This window comes from Microtus pennsylvanicus, chromosome 22 (genome assembly GCF_037038515.1).
Source record: "Microtus pennsylvanicus isolate mMicPen1 chromosome 22, mMicPen1.hap1, whole genome shotgun sequence".
Lineage (NCBI taxonomy): Eukaryota > Metazoa > Chordata > Mammalia > Rodentia > Cricetidae > Microtus > Microtus pennsylvanicus.
In genome coordinates, this window is record NC_134600.1 from 19,072,255 (window position 1) to 19,095,060 (window position 22,806).

At 46.5% G+C, this 22,806-nt stretch overlaps 1 protein-coding gene across 19 annotated transcripts in view; it reads left to right on the forward strand.

The window, feature by feature from the left end:
• Dlgap1 (DLG associated protein 1) overlaps positions 1–22,806 on the forward strand; it is a 792,565-nt gene that overhangs the window by 750,712 nt on the left and 19,047 nt on the right. For all 19 annotated transcript variants that reach the window (XM_075956092.1, XM_075956087.1, XM_075956089.1 and 16 more), the window contains one exon: positions 14,710–15,131. In XM_075956092.1, the coding sequence (XP_075812207.1) occupies positions 14,710–15,131 (422 nt within the window). The remainder of the gene's footprint in view (positions 1–14,709; positions 15,132–22,806) is intronic.

Sequence of the window (22,806 nt, forward strand, 5' to 3'; positions counted from 1 at the left end):
GCCACCCAGCAATTTCATTATATCTTGTTGAAGATTTTTATATCTGTGTTCATAATACTGATTTGCAGTTTTCTTATGTTTTGGATTTGGATAGTAGGATCTTGCTGATCTTGTGGGATGAGTTTGGAACGAACTTTCATGATGTTTCTATTATTATTATTAATGATGATTAATAATAAATAAAATTTAAACTTTTTTGGAAATGGAGCCTGGAGAAAGGGTTCAACGGCTAAAAGCATGGGCTGCTCTTACTGAGAACTGTAATTCAGTTCCTAGTACCCAGAATGTGTCTCACAACCATCTGTAGCTCTAGTTCCAAGGGCATCTGACACCCTCTTCTGGCCTTTGTGGGCACTGCATGCATGCTGTTGACATACGAAACATTCAAACACGTAAAAAAAAAATCTACAAAAAAATTAGACATGCACAAGGCTGGGTTGTAACTCCATCCTGTAGCGCTCACTTAGAATCCGTGAGGCTCTGGGTTCAGTCCGCAGCACTGCCCAAGCAGACAAGCAGCAGGCTTGACTGATAGATAGACACCGCCCTCCTGTCTGAAAGGCTGCTCATTGTCCCCGATCCTGAGAGCTCAGAGCAATAGGGATGCAAGGCAGTCTCGCTCGGGTGGGAAAGGGAACCTTAGCCATGTAAGACAGCAGTCTGGCAATTTCTTACCATACTCTGCTCTTAGAATACCGGGCAGCGGCCGGGCTCCCCGCACATCCAGGTAAGGAGATAATGGTTGAAGCTTTTTTAAAAAGGTATCAGACAGTGTGATGGGTGCTTTAAACCTCAGCACTCAGGAAGCAGAGGCAGGAGGTTCGAGGCTAGCCTGGTCTACGCAGTCAGCGCCAGTCCAGTCAGGACTACAGAGTGAGACCATCTCAAAATGAAAGGTACCACAGAGCTGGAAAGATAGATGGCTCGGCAGTTAAGAGTATTTACTCTGCAGCGAGGACTGGTGTTCAGATTCCAGCCCCACGTAGCAATCCAGTTTCTCTGCAAATGCCTGTCTCCCCAGCCAGCCCTGGCTCGGTAGAGAAAGGAGATCCCAGGGACTCATTGATCTTTCGGCCTAGTTGAGAAAACAAACCCAAAGTTCAGGGAGACCTTTCCTCAGAGGGACAAATGGGGAGTGATGGGGGGGATAACACCAGATACCCCCAAATACCCTCTTCCTGCACACACGCACACAGGTACACACACAAGCACACTCACACATACAACAAATAAATAAACATATAACGTTCTCAGAACAAGGGCTGGAGCGATGTCTTAGTGGTTCGGAGCACTGGCTGCTCCTCCAGAGGACCCCAGTTCAATTCCCAGCACCCACACGGCAGCTTATGATTCTCTGTGACTCCAGGTCCAGGGAATTCATGGCATCAAGCATGCAGACAAAATACCCATACACATTAAATAAATAAATCTTTTAAAAAAATTCTTAAAATGAAAAGCAACCAGAAAAGCTGTCATGCAGGACAAACAGAAACAAAATAAACAAACAACCATCCACGGAGGAAAGCACTGTCCCAGAACAATCCAATCTAAACAGATGACACACCATATCATTGTGTTTAGCTGGCGTTAAAGAGAACGCCATAGTAGAAACAGAAATGGTTTGTGGCTGCCAAGGGTTGGGGGTAACAGGGATGGCTAGAGGCCGTGAATTCCTCTGTACCAAACTATGATGGAGCCTACATGTTAAAGCACATTTATCGAAAGCAGTAGAACACACAACAGATACTAAGACTGAACCCTGGCTGGGTGTGGTCGCACAAACCTGTAATTTTGGGACTTGGGAGGTTTAAGAGAACTCTCCCAAGGCCAACCTCAGCTACACAGATGAGCTAAATGACACCCTGTCTAAAAAAGAAGGGGGGGCGGGGAGCTGAGTGGAAAACAAACAAAACAAGTGAACCCCAATGAACACCATCGTTTGGTAACGTAGAGAGGTACCATTTGCACCAAACGTAACATTCTAGTGAAGGGTTTTGATATCTAAGTGAAGAGGAGGTTCATGGGAACTTGACATTTTGTAGAATTTTGCTATGAACTCTAAACCGTTCCTAAAAACTTAGACATATCAATTGTGAAAGAGAAGATGGATAATAGTTTCAACATCCGTGCTGGTGGGGATGTGTTGTTTGGCATATGAATCATTCAGCGCAGTGCCGGGCATGCGGGATGCTCTCCTCACGTTTGCCAGGAGAGAGCCACACAGCGTGGCTGTAAAGACAAAGCTATAAAAGAGCGGGGCGGCTGCGAAGGCTCAGGACACAGAGGTGCTCAGCACCCAGCCTGCAGACATGACGGAAGGAAGCCGCTGACTCCAAACGTTGTCCTCTGACCGCCAAGTGTGTAGACTGTGGGACACACGTGCTCATAGGTGTGCAGAAATTTTAAAGAAAGCAATAGTATAACCTTTTCTTCAAAAAAACAAGAGAAGGGGGCTGGAGACATGTTTCAGAGGTAAAGCACACACAGGCTGCTCTTCCGAAGGATCCGGGTTCAGTTACCAGCATCTACATGGCAGCTCACAGTGGTCTATGACTCCAGTTCCAGATGCCCTACTCTGGCCTTCATGGGCACCAGGGACACACATACTGCACAGACGCCCATGCAAGCAGAACAGCCATATACATAAAGTAAAATAATAATTTAAACAGAAAAGGTCACTAGTAGGTAGTGGCGCATGCCTTGAATCCCGCTCTTAAGAGGCAGAGGCAGGCAGATCTCTGTGAGTTCTAGGCCAACCTTGAACCATCTACAGAGTGAGTTCCAGGACAGCCAGGGATGTTACACAGAGAAACCCTGTCTCGAAAAACAAATAAACAGGAGAGAGAGAGAGAGAGAGAGAGAGAGAGAGAGAGAGAGAGAGAGAGAGAGAGAACCTTAATCTTATATTTTTCTTCAGAAACTTCCCCTACAGTCAAGCCAGTCTTCTTAGAAATGCCCTGATGCTCGTCCATCTAGAAGAATGCTGGCTGGTAGTGCAGTAGGATTGCCTTGATAGGAAAAGGTGCTCGCCACACAAGCCTGATGACCTGAGTTCCCTGAAACCGACCTAAAATAGAGAGCTGTCTCCTCTGACCTTAACAAACCTGCACACGTGTGCGCACATACACACGCACACATAACACATATACACACACATGCACATACAGTCACAAATGTACATGCATACATTCACATACACACACACACATATACAAACATTAGTCATTTTAAAGGATTTATTATGTGTATGCATCTGTACGGGCATCTGTGCACATCAGTGCAAGTGCCCGCAGAGATCAGAGCCATCAAGTTTGGGTCTGGGAACTGAACTCAGGTCATCTGAAAGAGCATTGTGAGCTCTCAACTGCTGAACTTCATAATACTTTCTTGAGAAATTATTGGCAACTCTGGGCGCGAGGCGTATGCCTTTAATTCCAGCACTCTCCAGGCAGAGTAGGTGGATCTCTGTGAATTGAAGCCAGCCTACACTCCATAGTGAGACAGACTGTATAGTGAGACTCTGTCTCAAAACACAAACAACTAAAGGAATAAACAAGTTAATTAATCCCCTAGAAGGGCTGCCGGTAATTTCAGTGCTTAGCCTTCTAGAATGTTCCGCCACGGGCCACTTTGTAGTTGGCCTTTCTGTGAAGTAAATGGGCTCACACAAAGATATCAGTGGCTGACCCCGAAAGAAACCCATTGTCAGACATGAAGGGTTTCTTTCATCTTCTCCTACAGTTCCTTTCTGTAATTCTTCTGGTGGCGGCTCATTTAGATCCCATCTTACGAGGCAGAATTGGGCGGTTGAGATTCCTTCATGGTGACTGGACACACACACACACACACACACACACACACCAATTATGTAGTGTTAATGAGGAGCCAGCTGTGTTCACACTGAATATCTGATAATAACCCAGGCTTCCTTCCCCAAACAGACTGAAGGCTAAGAAGTGCCAGCCTCACAAAAAGTGAGAAAAGGAAACAGAGAAAGAAAGAAAGAAAGAAAGAAAGAAAGAAAGAAAGAAAGAAAGAAAGAAAGAAAGAAAGAAAGAAAGAAAGGAAAGAAAGATGCAAGAGGCCAGGACACTCCTGGCCTTTCTGAATGGTCTTTCATTTGAAAGTTGTTTAGGTAACAACCTGACTGCCTGTTTGCTGAGCAGGGGACTTGAGAGTTCTGAGTTCAAACAAATTAGTTCAAAGGCTATTGATAAAGAAATACATAAACAGGGTACGCTAGGCAGAGATCTGTTCCAAGAAGAGGTTTGGGCATGGAACATCGCAGAGTTTGTGGGCCACCAGGACATCCTCAGAATATCATGGTTAACCCATGTGCTGTGTCCCCTCTGCTGGACAGCGTCACAGGAGGGACCATGCTGTCCCAAGGTCAGTTGTGTTAACGCCCCGAGTCACTTTTTGCAAGAAGGCTGTTCTCTTACACCAAACTCATCACCTTCGTCAACATCAGCTGTCCCCCAGTTCCTGCTAGCTGTGCTATTCACAGGATCCAAGGGGTATATATATTTGCCGACATGAAGGGCGGATCCCTCCTCCACAGCCCTGGGTGAAAGGCCTCCTACGGCTGCCCCATCCTTTTGCCGGCTCTCAGGAATTCCTGTGAAGTCTTCTAGGCTTCCAAGCTGATAATTGGCCGCTCCAGGACAGTAATCCTTTCTGTTGACTAAGGTAAGAAAGCCTGGGGCTCCCAGAGGGCCCCTTCCCCGAAGAAGGATTGCTTTCGCCTGGCGACTCTAAACTGCCCTTTGTCACTGGGCCCACTGGCGATTCTGACCCCAGCAGTGGACCCAGAAAGGGAGGTGATTACTGCCCTCCCGATAAAAGGACTATGCAGATTTACTCAGAGGCAGAGACAGAGTGATGTGGGAACAATTTATAACTGACGGGGGCTTCGGAGTAATTAGAAAAACAAAAACCACCTGTGTCTTCTCTTTATCCTGTCTTTTTTTTTATTTCAAAATATTTATTTATTCATTTATTATGTATACAACATTCTGCCTCCATGTATGCCTGCATGTCAGAAGAGAGCGCCAGATCTCATTACAGATGGCTGTGAGCCACCATGTGGTTGCTGGGAATTGAACTCAGGACCTCTGGAAGAGCAGCCAGTGCTCTTAACCACTGAGCCATCTCTCCAGCCCCTATCCTGTCTTTTTAAATAAGGATTGTGTACTGTTGAATAAATCAGTTAATACTAAGAAAAGTAGGGGCTGGAGAGATGGCTCAGCTGCTCAGAGCACTGGCCTTTCTGGCAGTTAACGTGGGTTTGATTCCCAGCACCCACATGGCAGCTCACAACTGCTGTCACTACAGTCCCAGGAGATGGGACACCCTCTGGTGACCTCTAAAGACATCAGGCACACCTGTGGTACACAGACACCCCTGCAGGCAAAACACCCATGCGTATAAAATAAATCAAATGAAACAGAAATGAAGAACAGCACAACCTAAGTTTTCTCTTCGTTATGAGAAGCCCATGCCAGAGAGTCCTGTGCCAGCTACTGAGTCTGAAGACCTGAGTTTGATCCCTGGGACCTGTATGGTAGAGAAAACCAAGGTCCATAAATTGAACTCTGACCTCCATACACGTGCAGAGGCATGTGCACACCCCCACACATATGCACATACAAAGTAAGCAAATGTTTGAAAAGCGGAAAGCAACAACTTGCTAGCTTTAGGGGCACATGCCTGTGATCCCAGCACTCCAGAGACATCTCTGTGAGTTTGAGGCCACTCTGGTCTATACCGTGAGTTCAGGGAAAACCTCGCGAGTTCTGTGTTTGGTTGAGGAAGTACTAACACTTGTTACTCCCTTTTTTCCTTCTGTGTCGTCTTGGTGGGTGTGCAGTGGTAACTCATTAGAGCTTTCATTAGAGTTTCTCTAATGAACAATGATATTGGCTGTTTTATCATGAATCTATTGGACAATCCGTACGTCTCTTTGGAGAGCCTTTTCTTCTATAAATGGGGTTGTTCTTCTGTTAGTCAGTATTTTAAGATTTGCATATTTTATATGCAAATACAAATACACACTAGATCTTTATAAAATTGAAAATGTATTATTTCCCCACATTCTGTGAGCTGGCTTCCCACTCTCTGTATAGGGTCATTTGAGACCCCAGTTTTTAATTTTCAAAAAGTCCAGTTTTCAATCTTTGTTTTGTTGCTTATAGTTAGTTTCAGTATCCTGCTTAAGAAATCATTACCTTTTTAAACATAAAGGAAAGAAAATCAGCCTGCAAACCACAATCCCAGAGAACGAAGACAACAATGAGGACACTAAGAGAGACTTACGTAGATCTAATCTACATGGGAAGTAGATAGTAGAAAAAGACAAGATCTCCTGAGTAAATTGGGAGCATGGGGGCCTTGGGGGAGGGTTGAAGGGGAAGGGGAGAAGCAGGGAGGGAAGCAGAGAAAAATGTAGAGCTCAATAAATATCAATAAAAAAAATTATTCCCAAAGGGTTGGGGAGATGGGCAACCAGGGACTATGAGCACTGGCTGCTCTTCCAGAGAACCCAGACTCAGTTCTTAGCACCCATATTGCAGCTCAGAACCATTTGTAATACTAGTCCCAGGAGATCCAACTACTGACAGCAAAAAAAAATCAGAAAATGAGGAAACAGAAATTCCCTTGAGTGACGTGCCGCTAGTGATCTCGCTCCTCTAGCAAGGCCCTACTTCCTGGAGTTTCCACTGCTTTCTAAAGTAGTTTCACCTGTCAGGTATCAGGCACCCAACACAGGGTCAAAGGATGACCCTCGTTTAACAGTGCATGCTTTGTGAATGTAGAATGTGATTACTCACTTTAGGGGAGAGCCAGGAACATTCCTGTACGTTGGTGGAAAGGGAATTGGTACAGAGAGATATTCTGACTTGTAAAGAAAAATCTCTACTCTGTTTGACCTCCCACCTATGGAGACCCCTTCCTACTTCTCCCACCACACCTTTTCCTTTGTGCTTAGTACTTAGGCCTCAAGCGTGCACTGACTAGAGGCAAGGAAGATGTCCTGGCATTAGGATGTGCTTGAGATCTGGGTATCGAAGTTGTAAGCTCACACAGGGGGGCTATGAGTTTGAGAACGGCTTAAACTACACCATCACATCCTCTATCAAAACAATAAAATCGTCTTGCAAATAACTCCTGCCATTCTAGCCCAGATACAGACTGAGCTCCCTGAGATGAGAGCCACTCCCCATCTCCAGAAACAAAGCTTCAGTGAACAGAATTCTTTTTTGGTGTTGTTTTTTTTTAATATTTATTATGTATAGAATATTCTATCTGTGTGTATGCCTGCAGGCCAGAAAAGGGCACCAGACCTCATTCCAGATGGTTGTGAGCCACCATGTGGTTGCTGGGAATTGAACTCAGGACCTTTGGAAGAGCAGGCAATCCTCTTAACTGCTGAGCCATCTCTCCAGCCCTGGTTTTTTTTTTGTTTTTGTTTTTTTTTTTTTTTTTTTTTTTATGAGATGGGGTTTCTCTATGTAACAGCCCTGGCTGTTCTGGAACACACTCTGTAGTCCAGGCTGGCCTCGAACTCAGATCTACGTGCCCTTGCCTCTCGAGTGCTGGGTTTAAAGACATGCATCACTACCACTGGATTTCTGAAGAGAATTCTTATACTTTTGGTTTTTTCATCAAAATTGCCTCTATTTCCATGAGCATTTCCAGCAGTGACCTACTTCTGAGTTTCAAAGACCTTTCTTCCTTCCTTCAAATTATCAAAGCTTACAGCTCAGAGGCAGATATGGTGGCACATTCCTGTAATCCTAGCGTCTGGGAAGTGAAGGTAGGAGGGAGGGTCAGGAGTTCGGGCTCATACTTGGCTACCTAGCAAGTTTGAGGTCAACCTGGGCTACATATGACCCTGTATGTTTGTTTGTTTAGTGGGCAGGTGCATGTTGGCAGTCAGAGGAAAGCTTGCGGGAGTCAGTTGGTTCTCTCCTTCATTGTGTGGGTCCCAGGGATTCAGTTTATAACATCGGGTTTGGTGGTGGGTAAGCCACCTCACCAACCCGCAAGATTCTACATTTCAAAATAGAAGCACTCACAGCAGATTCAAAACTGGACAGAGCAAGCAAGCCGTAGCGAAACCACGTTGTTTTTTCTGCCCACAATGATGGCCATTATAAAGATTCCTCCTCTGATCCCAGGTGACTTCACTGTGGAAATAGTTGGGCTTTTTCTGATTTCAATTAAACAAGAATTTTTTTTTTTTAAAAAAAAACAACATTCAAAATCGAGGGGCCTAGAGAGACAGCCACTTTAAGCTCAAGGCTACATCCCTGTTTTGCTCACCTGGATTCTGGATTCATCACACCCCCACCCCCACTGTCTCCCCAAGGACCCCACAACCAGCACCCACCCTTCACAATCTCTCTCCTTTGCTTAACAATGATGAAACCTAATCAAGTAGTTTCTAACCGTGTATCTGAGTTTTAGAGGTGTGGCCTTCAGGGGTTTTGAATTTCAAATGTCTGACACCTAAGACACTAAATCCAAGACAGCCTCAAATTTATAGCCCTTAGCCGGGCGGTGGTGGCGCACGCCTTTAATCCCAGCACTCGGGAGGCAGAGGCAGGCGGATCTCTGTGAGTTCGAGACCAGCCTGGTCTACAAGAGCTAGTTCCAGGACAGGCTCCAAAACCACAGAGAAACCCTGTCTCGAAAAACCAAAAAAAAAAAAAAAAAAAAAAAAAAAAAAAATTTATAGCCCTTAGTCCTGAGCTGCAGAGTATGTGGCGCCACCCTTGACCCATCCCTCTTTGCTCCTTCTTTCATTCTTCTTCCCTTTCCTGTCTTCCTTTCTTCTTTTCCTTCTATCTTCCCTCTTTCTCTTTCTTCCATTTTGCATCATTTTTGTTTTGGTTTGGTTGGGTTTTTTGAGACAGGGTTTCTAGCTGTCCTGGAACTAGCTCTTGTAGATCAGGCTGGCCTCGAACTCACAGAGATTCACTACCTCTGCCTCTCGAGTGCTGGGATTAAATGCATGTGCCACCACTGCCTGGCGTGTTTGTTGCTGTTGTTGTTTTAAGATCATTTAATTTGTAGAAAGATAAAGAAACCAACTCACTGTGACTTTCATTTAACCAAAGCTGTGTTAAAATGTATTAGTGGGACTGAAGTGACAGATAGCTCAGCACGAACACTTGCTAGGTTGGTTTCCAGCACCCAGTTGGGTGTTAGCTATTGTCTGTAACTACGGTTCTAAGGGATCTGACGCCCTCTTCTGGCCTTCTTAGGCACTGCATACGGGTAGTACACATACATACACAAGAGCAAAACACTCATAGACATAAAATAAGCGTAAACTCTCTTCGTTGTTAGTGAGACTTCTCACACCTTGTGTCAGTGGCCAAGAACTGGCTCTGCTCCAGTTCTGAAGGCAAAGTAATTTCTTCCGGACCTTTCAAGAGGTAGAACCAAGTTTCCCATAGTGACAGCCATCAGGGACATTAGCAGCTTCCCAGCTCCTCCTCGAAGAAGACGGGAAATACATGGGTCCTCTCAAAAGCTGTTGGATGTCATCTACTGTCCTTACTTCCCATGCTCTGCCCTTGTCTGCCAGTGCATCTCCCCTGTTCAGCTTGGTGTGAGTCTTCATGCTGGGAATCTGGTCCTTGGTCTTAAAGAGATTTCTGGGCAAAAAGAATGACGTCCGCGGAGTTCATGTGAGTGGGTGCGTCCTGTGAGCAGCTCTGCAGACTAGATAGAACAGCATTAGCCTGGCTCACGAGGTGGCAGGGAGTTCTCTGAGTGAGGGCAGTTGACGGCTGTGATCAGTTTTGGCTTGGGAGCTCTGACTAAAGAGCACATCCTTAGAGGACTCATGACCTACCACCCCTTTCTTTTGACGTTTAGTTTGTATAATGAGTTATGTCGGGTCTTGATCAGAACTGGCGCCGGTCCACAAAGCACCGAGATGGGCATCACACTGAGGCATACTTTTCAGATCCCACATAAACCTTGACAGGAGCTTGGGGAAGGCTGAGGGTTTCTAAGGAGAAAGAATAGCCTAAGCTTTCGCACTTCCATCTGTGTGGCCAGAGTTACCTCAGAAAGGCAAGCATTATGCAAATGGAAGGATAAAGAGGGTGAGGACAGGCTGGGGACTCTGCCAAGGGAAGACTGAATTACTCTTCCCTAAACCCCACATGCCTTGTAAGGCACTGGTTGTAGGCCAAACAGGTTCAGACCATTAGCACGCAGATGTCAGAATTCGAGTGTGGCTCTGTAGGGGAGCACTTGCCTAGTACATGCCTGACCCCGAGTTCAAACCCCAGCCTTTACACAAACATACACTGAAGGTGGCCATTGTGCTTACCTGGCGGTCTGTGTCCCGTGTTCCCACCCCCTCCACTTTCCCCTCCCCTCCCCCCACTCCCGCCGTTTTGTCTGTAACCTGTTCCACAGAGAAACATTGGGGCAGTGGGGTAGAAAGTCCTTCAACACCCGCTTGTTCACAGGCACAAAGGCCCTTACTAGGACTGCAAGCCGGTGACTTGTGGCTCGCTCTGCAGAACACACAGGGCTTTGTCCCCTGCACCGGCTAAGCCAGTCTCTCATCCATCCCAGGTTTTCTGCATCCCAGGCCTGAGCACTGGCTGGCCTGGTTCAGAAGTGTTATCCTTACACACTGTGCCCGCAGGGCAAGCAGGAAGGAAGAACTTCAAGACTGGGAAGTGTGGGTTTGGAAGCAGCCAGACCAGGCTCAGCTTCAGGGTTACCCCACTCGCGGAGATTAATTTTAGTGACCCTTTCCTGGGTGCCCGGCAACAACTGAAAAGCACTCACAACTTGATCACGCCCTTGACCCCCAAGGGCCTCTGCACTTGAAAGACACACAGCAGTTTTGTGGCGGAGCATCCTTTGAAAGCTCTAGGGGAAGAAAAAGCCTTTGCTTACGGGACTCAAGGGCTAAAACGGCCCAGCTTGTGCCGGGTTGCTGGAGTTCAAAGGCGCCGCTTTTAATCCCAAACCATTTTCATTCAGCTTAACTTTTTATTTCTTTCTGGGTGGCTAAACTGCAAACTTCTATTAATCTTCTGCCAAGTTGTTTTTCTTAAGAAGGTAGATATATTGCCCAATCCACAGCCAGGAGACTGTGGCTGTCAGGAATACTGGCGGGAGAGTTCCGTGGGGCTGCAGACAGGGAAGTAGGCCACCGCTTTCTCTGCGCAGCAGAGTGTGAGCTGTTTTCTCTGTGCATCCGAGTGTGAGCTGCTGGGGCACAAGTGGCAAGAGTGAATTTGGGAATCTGATCCCTGCAATCAGAGATCTCGGGGAAAGAAGCCTAAATATTTTTGCAGTGTTGAGTTTTGAGTTAGAAGGGAGTCAGAATGTCAGCAGCGGTGATGGATGCCATCTAGGTCACACATGGGCAGCAGGAGAGAAAGCTCAACCTCGGGAAGCGACGTTTAGCATTTAGGGACAAAGTGGGAAAAATACAGACACAGCCAAGGAATGAGTGGCTGCTGGAAAGGACGTTTTACCTGAATTTCTGCCCTTCCTTGTTAGAACAAAGAGACTTCCTAACATGACTCTCAAGCTTGTACACCACACACAGTCTCTCCTACTCTCTTCACACACACACACACACACACACACACACACACACACACGTACGTGCGTTTCGCTTCTTTGCAGTATTAAGTTTCCGGAAGTAACGAGAGCCGATCATGTCAACAGATGTGATTTCCTTTCTTTGTATGTGCGTGAGGTGGTTTGAAAAAGGTCTCACTATGTAGCTCTGGCTGTTCTGGAGCTCTCTGTGTAGACCAGGCTGGCCTTGAAGTCACAGAGATCCAAGCGCTGGATTAGAGGCATGTGCGCCCACGCGGGGCTACATGCAGTATCTTAAGTCTTAAGTGATGAGATGCCCCGAAGTGAGCAGCCTGGATCATGGTGTATGTGGCTGTCTGTCTCTGCCTCCCAAGTGCTGGGACTGAAGGTGTGTGGGTGGCTTTATGCTTTGTCGTTTGGTTTTTGTTTCTCCAGACTGTTTCTTTCTGTAGCCCTGGCTGTTCTGGAACTCACTCTGTGGATCAGGCTGGCTACACCTGCCTCCGCCTCCTGAGCGCTGGGATTAAAGGCGTGCGCCACCACCGCCCAGCCTGTCTTTAACTCTTAATAGTTAGCACAGACCAGTCCTCCAGCCATCTTTGACATATAATCTCTAGGGGAAAATACGGATTTTTTTTTTGAATAATGATCCTTTCTCCTTTTGACAACTTGATTTAACTTATTCACATGACTGCTTCCCTATGTTATCTGGACCTTTGTTTTGATGTTAAAACAAGCATTAGTTTTAATTAACTGACACAGGGTAATCCCAGAGAATTGCAAATGTCTGAGCTATTTAACGCTGCACAGACTTTGCTTAATGCACAATCCTTTCCAGTTGGTACTATTGCATATGAAACATTAATTGGAAATCGACCAGCTACAAGAACAAATCACAGGATACACAAGGAAACCCACTTTAAGAGTTTTATTAATGGGGGCGGGGAGGGGAGAGTAATGCAGGGTCCTGTCTGAAAGCAAAGCGTCAATGCGGGTGTGTGTGTGTGTGTGTGTGTGTGTGTGTGTGTGTGTGTGTGTGTGTGAGAGAGAGAGAGAGAGAGAGAGAGAGAGAGAGAGAGAGAGAGAGAGAGAAGAAGGAGGAGGAGGAGGAGGAGGAGGAGGAGGAGGAGGAGGAGGAGGAGGAGGAGGAGGAGGAGGAGGAGGAGGGAGGGAGGGAGGGAGGGAGGGAGGGGAGAGGGAGGGTGGAGTGGGCGTGTCTGCCTTTAAAGGCCGGCTAGCGCATGCGCACAGGGGCTTATGTAGCTATATCGTGCGTAGATTACTTACAGCTTCAGGCACTGGGGTGACCAGGCAGTTTGCCTGAATGCCCATGGCGCATGCATGACTGTGGGACCCAGAAGCTAACAAAAAACTAAGGTGCTGAAGAGACGGTTCAGTGGTTAAGAGCACTGGCTGCCCTTGCAAAGGACTCCCAGCAACCCACACTGTGCCTCACAGTGTCTGTAACTCCAGTTCCAGGGGATTCAACACCCTCTCCTGGCCCCTGAGGGCACCAGGCACGTACACAGTGCACGCACGCGCATACACACACGTACATACTTATTATACATACAATATATATGTATTGAGTGAGGCAAAACACTCAGATATGTAAAATCAAAATAATTCTTTCAAACATGTTTACCGCTTAAGCATGAGGATTTGAGTTCAGATCCCCAGCACCCACATGCCTGACTGTAGCCCCAGCACTGTGGGGAACAGAAACAAGAAGCTCACTGGGTCCTCTTGGCTATCGGCCTGGTTCCAGGTGCAGTGGAAGACCCTGTCTCAAGGGAACAGAATAACCAATGTCTTTCTCTAGAGCAGTGGTTCTCAACCTCCCTAACGCTGCGACCCTTTAATACAGTTCCTCGTGCTTTGGTGATCCCTAGACATAAGATTATTTTTGTTGCTACTTCATAACTGTGATTTTGCTACTGTTATGAATTGTAATGTAAGGGTCAGACTCACAGGTTGAGAACTACTGCTCTAAACTCACATATGTATGCACATGTGTGTGCTCCCAACATATGAACATATACTACACACACACACACATTAAACACAGAGACACAGAGAGACCTAGTGAATAAGAGGTGATATTGATGGGGTATAGAGCAATTGATACTTGAATCCATCACAACCCTCTGACAGGCCACATGGCCTCACCTTCATAGTAGGGGTAAGCAATAGATACACAGAACTATTTGGTAAAAAAAAAAACAAAAAAAAAACCCTCATGAATATCCATATAAAAATGCCCAAACTAACCAGGTAGTGGTGGCGCATGTCCTTAATCCCAGCACTCAGGAGGCAGAGGCAGACAGATTTCTGTAAGTCCCAGCCCAGCCTGGTCTACTGGGCTAGCTCCAGGCCTGCCAAGGCAATACAAAGAAACCCTGTGTCAACAAAACAAAACAGAGAGACAGAGAAAGAGAGAGAAATGCCCAAACTAAGTCCGTTAATAAGCAGTGTTTTGCCACATTTGACGAATTGTGGAAAAGCAAGCAAAAGCACAGGAGGGTAGTCATGGGGAACTCTAGAACTGTAAACTTGGTCTTTATCCCAAAGACTCTGAACCATGTTATTACATGGACCTCCAGGCCTGTCAGGTGAATGCTTACCGAGCAAAAAGGGTTGAATTCAAAGGAAACCTAACGAGTGTTTAGGAAATCTTTCTCCTAAGAGGTGTCCCTAGAAAATGCAAGAATTATGAGTCTTGGTCAAGCTTAGCTTGCATTGTTCTCCCCATCTCTCAGATAATTATACAAAAATCTAATGGAAACGTTTTGCTTCTCCAGTGGCCGTCCGAAAGCCACCCCAGATCTGGAGAAGAAGGCAGATACTGGACATCATAGTGATTTCGGGAGCTCTGTGTTTTGCTCCACCTATAAAATTACTCTACGTATGCTTTATTATTCCGTATTTAACAAAGATTTAGATCTGTGGCAACCGGCATATTCACCCCAAAGATCACTTCCAGCAGTTCCTTTAAACGCTGAGAAGATGCGACCACACCCCTCGTCCGTCAGATCCCCTAAAACAAATAAAACATGTACTTCGATAGATACACTTCAATAAATATCCCGGAACTAAACCCCATGTCTCTTCTCTCCCAAGCTTCCGCAGGTTCACTCGGTCCAACAGTGTGACCACTGCAGTGCAGGCTGACCTGGACTTCCATGACAATCTGGAAAATTCTCTGGAATCTATAGAGGACAATTCGTGTCCCGGCCCGATGGCCAGGCAGTTCTCCCGGGACGCCAGCACATCCACTGTCAGCATCCAGGGTTCAGGAAACCATTACCACGCCTGCGCGGCCGATGATGACTTTGACACGGATTTTGACCCCTCCATCCTGCCTCCTCCGGACCCCTGGATTGACTCTATCACAGAAGACCCTCTGGAGGCCGTTCAAAGGTCCGTGTGCCACCGGGATGGCCACTGGTTCCTGAAGCTTCTCCAGGCAGAGCGGGACCGCATGGAAGGCTGGTGCCAGCAGATGGAGAGGGAAGAGCGGGAAAACAACCTCCCGGAGGACAGTAAGTACCTACCGCCTGCCACTCGTGTGTCTGTGTCTGTGGTGTGGGCGGTGCCGGTTTGTGTTCGTAGACTTTCCTGTTTGCGCTCCCGCCGGCTCAGCTTCTATAACCTGTTTCACACCCCAAACCCAAACTCCCGGAAGAGCTTGGCAATCCCACTGAAAAAACTGCTAGACTGCTCAAGAAAAAAGCCCCTAAGTAGATGCCACCTCCTCCAGCTCTAAGATCTGTGACTTCCTTCACAGAAAAACATTCAAGACCAGCATGGCAGTGATCTCACTCTCCCAGGATCCCCGCTTCCCCAGATCATCTTGGAATGTGTCTGATCCCAAGAATTAAAAATAATTTTGACTAGATGCGTAGTTAAAGGTGCACAACTTTAATCCCAGCACTCAGGAGGCAGGGACAGGTGAGTCTCTGTGAGTTCAAGGTCAGCCTGGTGTACAGAGTGAGTTCCAGGACAGCCAGGGCAACACAGAGAAACTCTGTCTCAAAAAACATCATCATCATCATAATTCTAACTAGTTTTAAAGGTCTGCCTTAGTCAGGGTTACTTTTGCTACGATGAGACACCATGAGCAAAAGCAAGCTGGTGAGGAAAGGGATTATTTGGCTTCCACTTCCACTCCTCATCACTGAAGAAGTCAGGACAGGAACTTAAGCCGTGCAGGAACCTGGAGACCAGAGTTGATGCAAAGGCCATGGAGGAGAGCTGCTTACTGGCTTGCTCAGCCTGCTTTCTTATACAACCCAGGACCGTCAGCTCAGGATGGAACCACCCACAATGGGCTGGGCCCGCCCCGCCCCCGCCCCGCCCCCGCCCCATCAATCACTAATTAAGAAAATGCCCTGCCTACAACCCACCTTAGGGGGCCGTTTTCCTAGTTGAGGTTCCTGCCGCTCAGAGTGTTTTACCTTGTGTCAAGTCGACAGGGTCCAGAGATGTCTTAGTTTCTTTTCGGTTTCTGTGGTAAGGTCCACTACAAATGCAATGTAAGGGAAAATGGGCTTGTTTCAGCTCCCTGTCCACTGTCTGAGGTCGTGGGGGGGGGGGGGGGAGTTTGCAGCAGGGGTCACACTGTGTCCCGCCAATGCAAAGAAAACAATGACAAATAGCTACAGATTAGTACTCAACTCGTTGTTTCCTCGTGTGCGGCTCGGGACCCCCTACCTAGGGGATGGTACCACCCACAGTGGGCAGCTCTTCCCCACCGCAATCACCACAATTAAGATAATTTCTCAATCGTACACACAGGCTCACCTCCCAGTTGGTTCTAGATTTTTGTCAGGTTGATAATTAATACTAATAGCCGTCACAATGTGTGTATACGTGTGTGTGTTGGGTAATAATAATCCGTATGGTTTTATTAACATGCAATATTAAAATAGTGTATATGCCCACAGAAACCCTGCTTATTGCGTCTTTTAGCCTGTTTGTTTTTTTTTGAGACAGGGGCTAGCCTGGAGCTCAGTAGCAAAAGAAAGCTGTATACTTCTGATCTTCCTTCTTCCGCCTCCCAAGTGCTGGGATTATAAATGCATGTTAGTCTCTCAAGTTATGGTGTTGTAGGCATGCATCTCCATGCAGGGCCAGCTGACCTGGATTTTTTATGTAGGCCAGGCTGTCCTCAAGCTTATAGTGATCCACCTGCTTTTTAGTTCCTGGATGCAAGGATTAAAGGTGTGTGCAGCCATGCATAGCCAGCTAACTGCCTTTTTTTTTTCTATTAAAGACTTATTTATGGCTGGAGAGATGGCTCAGTGGTTGGGAGCCTTGGCTGCTCTTCCGGAAGAGTCAGATTCAATTCCCAGCACCCACATGGCAGCTCACAACTGTCTGAGGTTCCTATTTCATGGGATCTGATATCCTCATACAGACGTACATGCAGGCAAAACGCCAACGTATATAAATTTTTTTAAAAAAATTTAAAGACTTCTTTATGAATTTTTATGTGTATGAATATTTTGCCTTTGCATACGTCATGTGCACCACATGTGTATCTGGTGCCCATGAAGGTCAGAAGAAAGCATCAGATCCCCAGGTACTGAAGTTAAGGCTAATTGATAGCCTCCAAAGAGGTGCTGGGAACCAAACCCAGGTTCTCTACAAAAGCAGTAGGTGCATTTAGGTGCTGAGCCATCTCTCCAGCCGTCTTGGGTCACTTCTGATTGACCGAAATTGTTGTATGATGTTTACTCTTTTGGCTTTTGGGGGGCCTATCCTCCAGCTCCCAGATAAATCACAAACAAAGAATTATTCTTAGTTATAAATGCCTGGCCTTAGCTTAGCTTGTTTCCAGCCATCTTTTCTTAGCTTATGTTAACCTGACTACCTTTTGCCTCTGGGTTTTTATCTATTTCTTAATACCTTTCTTTGCCTCTTTCTCCGTGGCTTGCTGTGTAACCAACCCCTGATATCCTCCTCTCCTTGTTCTCGCCTTTGCTCCTTGCTCCCTCCTCTCAGATTTCTCCTTCTACACATTCTTTCTGCCTGCCAGCCCAGCCTATCCTTGCTCCTGCCTCACTGTTGGCTGTTCATCTCTTTATTAGGACCATTAAGTGTTTTTAGACAGTCACAGTAACACAGCTTCATAGAGTTAAATAATTGCAGCGTAAACAAAGTCATACACCTGAAAATAATATTCCCCAAAATGTAATGAAACTTTTTTTTTTAACCAGTCTGTTGACACATCCAGTTAGGTTACTATTCTCTATGTACAAAGTATCCTTTAGCGTAAACTGTGTAGCTGTGTAGGAAGCAGCTTTAGGCCAAACTTATCTCAGCTGTACACTAATAGAATAGAAAGCCACAATCTGGCCGACAGTGGTGGCACTCGGGAGGCAGAGGCAGGTGGATCTCTGTGAGTTCAAGGCCAGCCTGGTCTACAGAGGGAGTTCCAGAACTGGCTCCAAAGCTACAGAGAAATTTTGTCTCGAAAAACCTTAAACAAACAAACAAACAATAAATAAATAAATAAATAAATAAATAAACATCTTTAAAAACATTGAATTTATGGTGGGTCCTGGTGGTATACATTCTTGATCCCAGCACTCTGGAGCCACAGACAAGTATTCTCTCTATGAGTTCAAAACCAGCCTGGGCTACAAAAAGAATTTCAGGCCAGCCTTGTCTACATAGCAAAATCCAGACCAGCCAGGACTACAGAGTGACTAATAGGGTTTTTTTGCCACACACCCTCCTCACGTGGAAAGTTTCCCTGCCTTCACAGTAAGCCAGGTCAAGCCAAATTGAAAAGGTGTAACAGGTTCATTGAGAGCAACTCCCAGGTAGGTTCTCTGATCCCAGAGACTGGGCCAGAAAAGTCCCATCCCCAAACTACAGCAGGGGAGATTTTTTAGGTTGTACGTGAGGGGTGATGGTATGTCTGCCACAAACTGGGTTTGTGTCCAAGTATGGTCAAAAGCTAAGCACTTGGGCATGGGTTTAGATGTCTGGCAACTTGGGGGTGGGGCTCCAATAGCTGCCAAGAATGCAGAATTGGGCTTTTTGGTGCCTATCTTTTGTTTGGAGACTCTCGGCGCAGGAATGGGAAGGGAGAAATGTTGTAATTAAATACATTCTCAAAACAGCCAAAAAAGAAAGAAATGAAAGGAAGGGCAGAAGGGAGGGAGAATGAAAGGAAGGAGAGAGGAAAACTATAGGTCATTGCAAAGTAATGCCTCTGTTTATTGTCCAAGATGAGTTTGCTGTTGGGGTGCACTGGGCATGGCTGCCAGGACTTTGGGGGTGCCTTTCCACTCTCAGGCCTTCCAGCCTCTTTATGATAGTCTATGTTCTCATTTTCAGGACAAAAGCTTCATAAAGTTAGAAGTTTTTTTTTTTTTGTTTGTTTGTTTTTTTGGTTTTTCCAAGACCGGGTTTCTCTGTAGCTTTGTGGCCTGTCCTGGAACTCTTTCTGTAGACCAGGCTGGCCTCAAACTCAAAGAGGTCCGCCCGCCTCTGCCTCCTGAGTGTGGGATTAAAGGTGTGTGCTACCACTGCCCAGTGGTTTTTATTTGAGACAGTGTCTCTCTTTATAGCCAGGCTGCCCTTGAACTCACAGATATCCAACATCTTCTATCTCCCGAATGCTGGGATTAAAGATGAGTGCCATTACTTCCAGCAAGAAGAGTTTTGGTTTTTGCTTTTATTTATTTTTTTTGTTTGTTTGTTTGTTTTGTTTTTTTTTGTTTTGAGACAGGGTTTCTCTGTGTAACAGCTCTGGCTATCCTAGAACATGCTTTGTGGACCAGGCTGGCCTTGAATTCTGACGTCTTCCTGTCTCTGCCTCTCGTGTGCTGGGATCAAAGGCACGAGATACCACCTGCTAATCATCTCTTCTAGACTTGCTCCTCAGTGAAGAGCTTCAACATAGAATTTCAAAGGAATACAAACATTCAGATCACAGCAAGTAACTAGCCGTTAGTTTTGCAATAAAAGCATCAAGGATCATCCCTTGTACGCTATGGGCTCCTCAGACGAGGGGATAGGTTTGTCAGGGGTGAGAGAACCCGGTGGATAACTCAGTGAGCAAGCCCCATAGTTCCTGCCCGGCTTCTGAGATACAGTTTCAACACACGAGCACTTGAAGCGAGTCTTGTTTATCTCATGCCCTAGCCATGCTTTCGTGTGCTGGGATTCCCGATTTCTGAAGTTAACTGGTAATTCCAAAGACAAACCATTGCCAGGTTCAGATGAGGCAAACGGAAGTTAGCGGGAACCAGCGCTCTGTGGGAGAAACCCTGAGAAAAACTGCTGCCTAGGAGAAAGCTGGAGCCTTTGACAGATGCCTTTTCCCCTTGCCATCCCAACAGCTCTCTGCAATGCCTAGTCTGAGGTCACAGAACACAGAAGTGTCTGGCAGGACACACACCACAGCTGACAAGATAATGACACTGTGTGTTGCTTGGCAAGACCCTCAGGAAAGCTTGCCCACGCGTATTTGCCCCGGCTTCTTGGCAATTGTCCCGCTATTCTGATGACAGCCTCAGTCGGTGTCCCAAATTCTCTGATCCAGCCTTTCTTTCTTCTCTCTTTTTCCTTTCTGTCTCTCCTTTCAAAGAAGAGCAGTAGGGAAAGAAGTCAGCCCCAGTTTTCAGAGAAGAGCTAAATTCTAAATAACCAACTCTTGTTTTCATCTGTGGATAACAGACAAAGAAACAAATCAAGTAGCTACTTCTGGGTTGTCCAGGTCATGTGACCTCTGCAGAGGTTCTTTGCGTCCTCTGCAGAGAAGACATCTCTTCGGGGGTCAGGGGCAGTGTTTGTTTAGAGTCCAGTGTCCTTGTGCTTTAGTTAAGGTATACATTTCATGTGTTCTTTTTTTCCTGAAAAGAAAAAGAGGGGCCAGGCGGTGGTGGCGCACGCCTTTAATCCCAGCACTTGGGAGGCAGAGGCAGGTGGATCTCTGTGAGTTCGAGACCAGCCTGGTCTACAAGACCTAGTACCAGGACAGGAACCAAAACCACAGAGAAACCCTGTCTCGAAAAACCAAAAAATTCCCCTTCCTAGATATGGACAGAGGGGGGAGGACCTAGGACTTACCACAGGGCAGGGAACCCTGACAGCTCTTTGGACTGGAGAGGGAGGGGGAAAGGAGTGGGGGGAGGGGGAGAATGGTGGGAGGAGGGGGAGAAGGGTGGGAGGAGGGGGAGGGAAATGGGAGGCTGGGAGGAGGTGGAAACTTGTTTTTTTTTTCTCATTTTCTCAATAAAAAAAAAATTTAAAAAAAAAAGAAAAAGAAAAAGAGGGAAAATTTGACAAAAATTTCTCAGGGGACCTCATGTTTACAGTCATCGGACACAGGTACACAGTGAGGACAGGGGAAATTCTGAACACAGCGCTTGCTCAGTTTGCCAACTTTTTGTTTGCTTGCATTTTATTTATTTATTTATTCATTTATTTATTTATAATAGGGCCAGGGTTAGGAAAACTGTTAAGTTTGCCGAGTAGTGGTGCCACATGCCTTCAGTCCCAGCACTCGGGGTTAGGGAAGCAGAGGCAGGCTCTAAGTGTGAGGCCACACTTGGTCTACAGAGTGAGTTCCAGGACAGCCAGAGCTGCATCGAGAGATACTGTCTGGGAAAACAAAAACAAAACAGCAAAAAAGTGTTAGGTTTAAGGTCAGGGTTAGGGTTAGTCACAGGATGAGGGCTGGGTTGTGATTAGGGTTACAGTTAAGGTTAGGATTAGGTTTAGATTAGCTCATTTGTCTAAAACCTTACCAGCCAACAACCAGGTTAGATTTTAGATAGGGTTAGGAACAGGGTTCAGAGTTATCCCAGTTTTTAAATATTTCAAATGCTTGGTGCACGGATTTTGTGCCTCCCATTGTACATTTAAAAATGGTGGAGTGGGGGGTATGACATGGCTCAGCACTTGAAGGTGCTTGCCACAAAACCTGACCATCAAATTCAGTCCCAGAAACCACATGACAGAGGGGAGAACCCATGCCCACAGGTTGACCTCTGACCCCCCCCCCCACAGGTGTTCTTGGGGGTATAGGCAAGTGGTTGTCAGCTTTCCTGGCAAATACAAGGCTTTAGGTTCCGTTCCTAACAACACACGATGTAAGATACTTTATTAAATGTCTAAGTTCAAAACACAGATGTCCACAGTCCAAAAAAGAGAGAGGGAGAGAGGGAGGGGGGAGGGAGGAGGGGGGAGGGAGAGTGAGGTAAGGAATCTGTTTGCTGGATTACTACTTGAAGCAAATCAGAGATTTGGGTGTGTGGGGAGTTAGAGTGACCTCTATTAGAGAAGGAAAGTTCCATCTCGTTTTCAGTGCCTCTGCGGTCATCAGCTATGGAGATTCTGACGACTCCTCCCTGTGAATAGTTTTTGGCGTTCCCAGTTCACCTGGAGCCCAGGGAAGAGCGAAAGCAAGCCAGCTAGCTTCGGAAGAGTAAGACCATACATTCTTTGGGTGTGTGGAGCTATTACTTCCCCCGATAAAAAGCCAAGCAGAACAAAGACTGGTTCTTGATTTAGGCCTTCGACCCTCCCAGTCGTGAGTGGTTTGGGGCCAGATAACAGAATAATGGAAGTCTGCAGTGGGCGAGGCTTTCTTTGAGCCAAGGCAGCTGACAGAGTCTCCCAAGCACTTGAAGGGAAACCGATACCCACTCTCTTCACACAATGCAGCCCTTGTGCGAAACAGCTGTCCCGGGGAGATGGCTCAGCACTGTTTGACAGCGGCTCGCATGTTACATGGATACGTCTGGGATTATCTAACCGGGAAAGAACCAACCAGATGGAACTGAGCCCTTCTCACAAGAATGCAGTCTCCGGCTGTGGGGGGAAAAGCGGGCTCAAGTTTCATTGGCTCAAGGATAAAGTACCGACCGGTTTGTAGTACTTGGTAATCTGTCTTTGCCTCCTGAATTGTGGACAACTTCTCTGTGGAATTTTCAGGCGTTATCCGAAAGACACAGATAAATAGCGTGTGCAAGAGGCAGATTCATTCCAGTTTAATTTCACCTGGCAGTAGCATTCAGGTTAGTGGATAGCATCTCCCACAGGAGGCTTGTGAGTTTGGCCAGGGAACTTGAGGCTGCTGATGAAACCCTAAGTTAAGCTCTGGCTGCGTTCAGGTTTGGTTATGGAAGCTGGGCAGGGTCGTTGTTGTGACCGGCTATCAGTGTGATCACTGGGTTTCTGTCCAGGGTTGCCTCT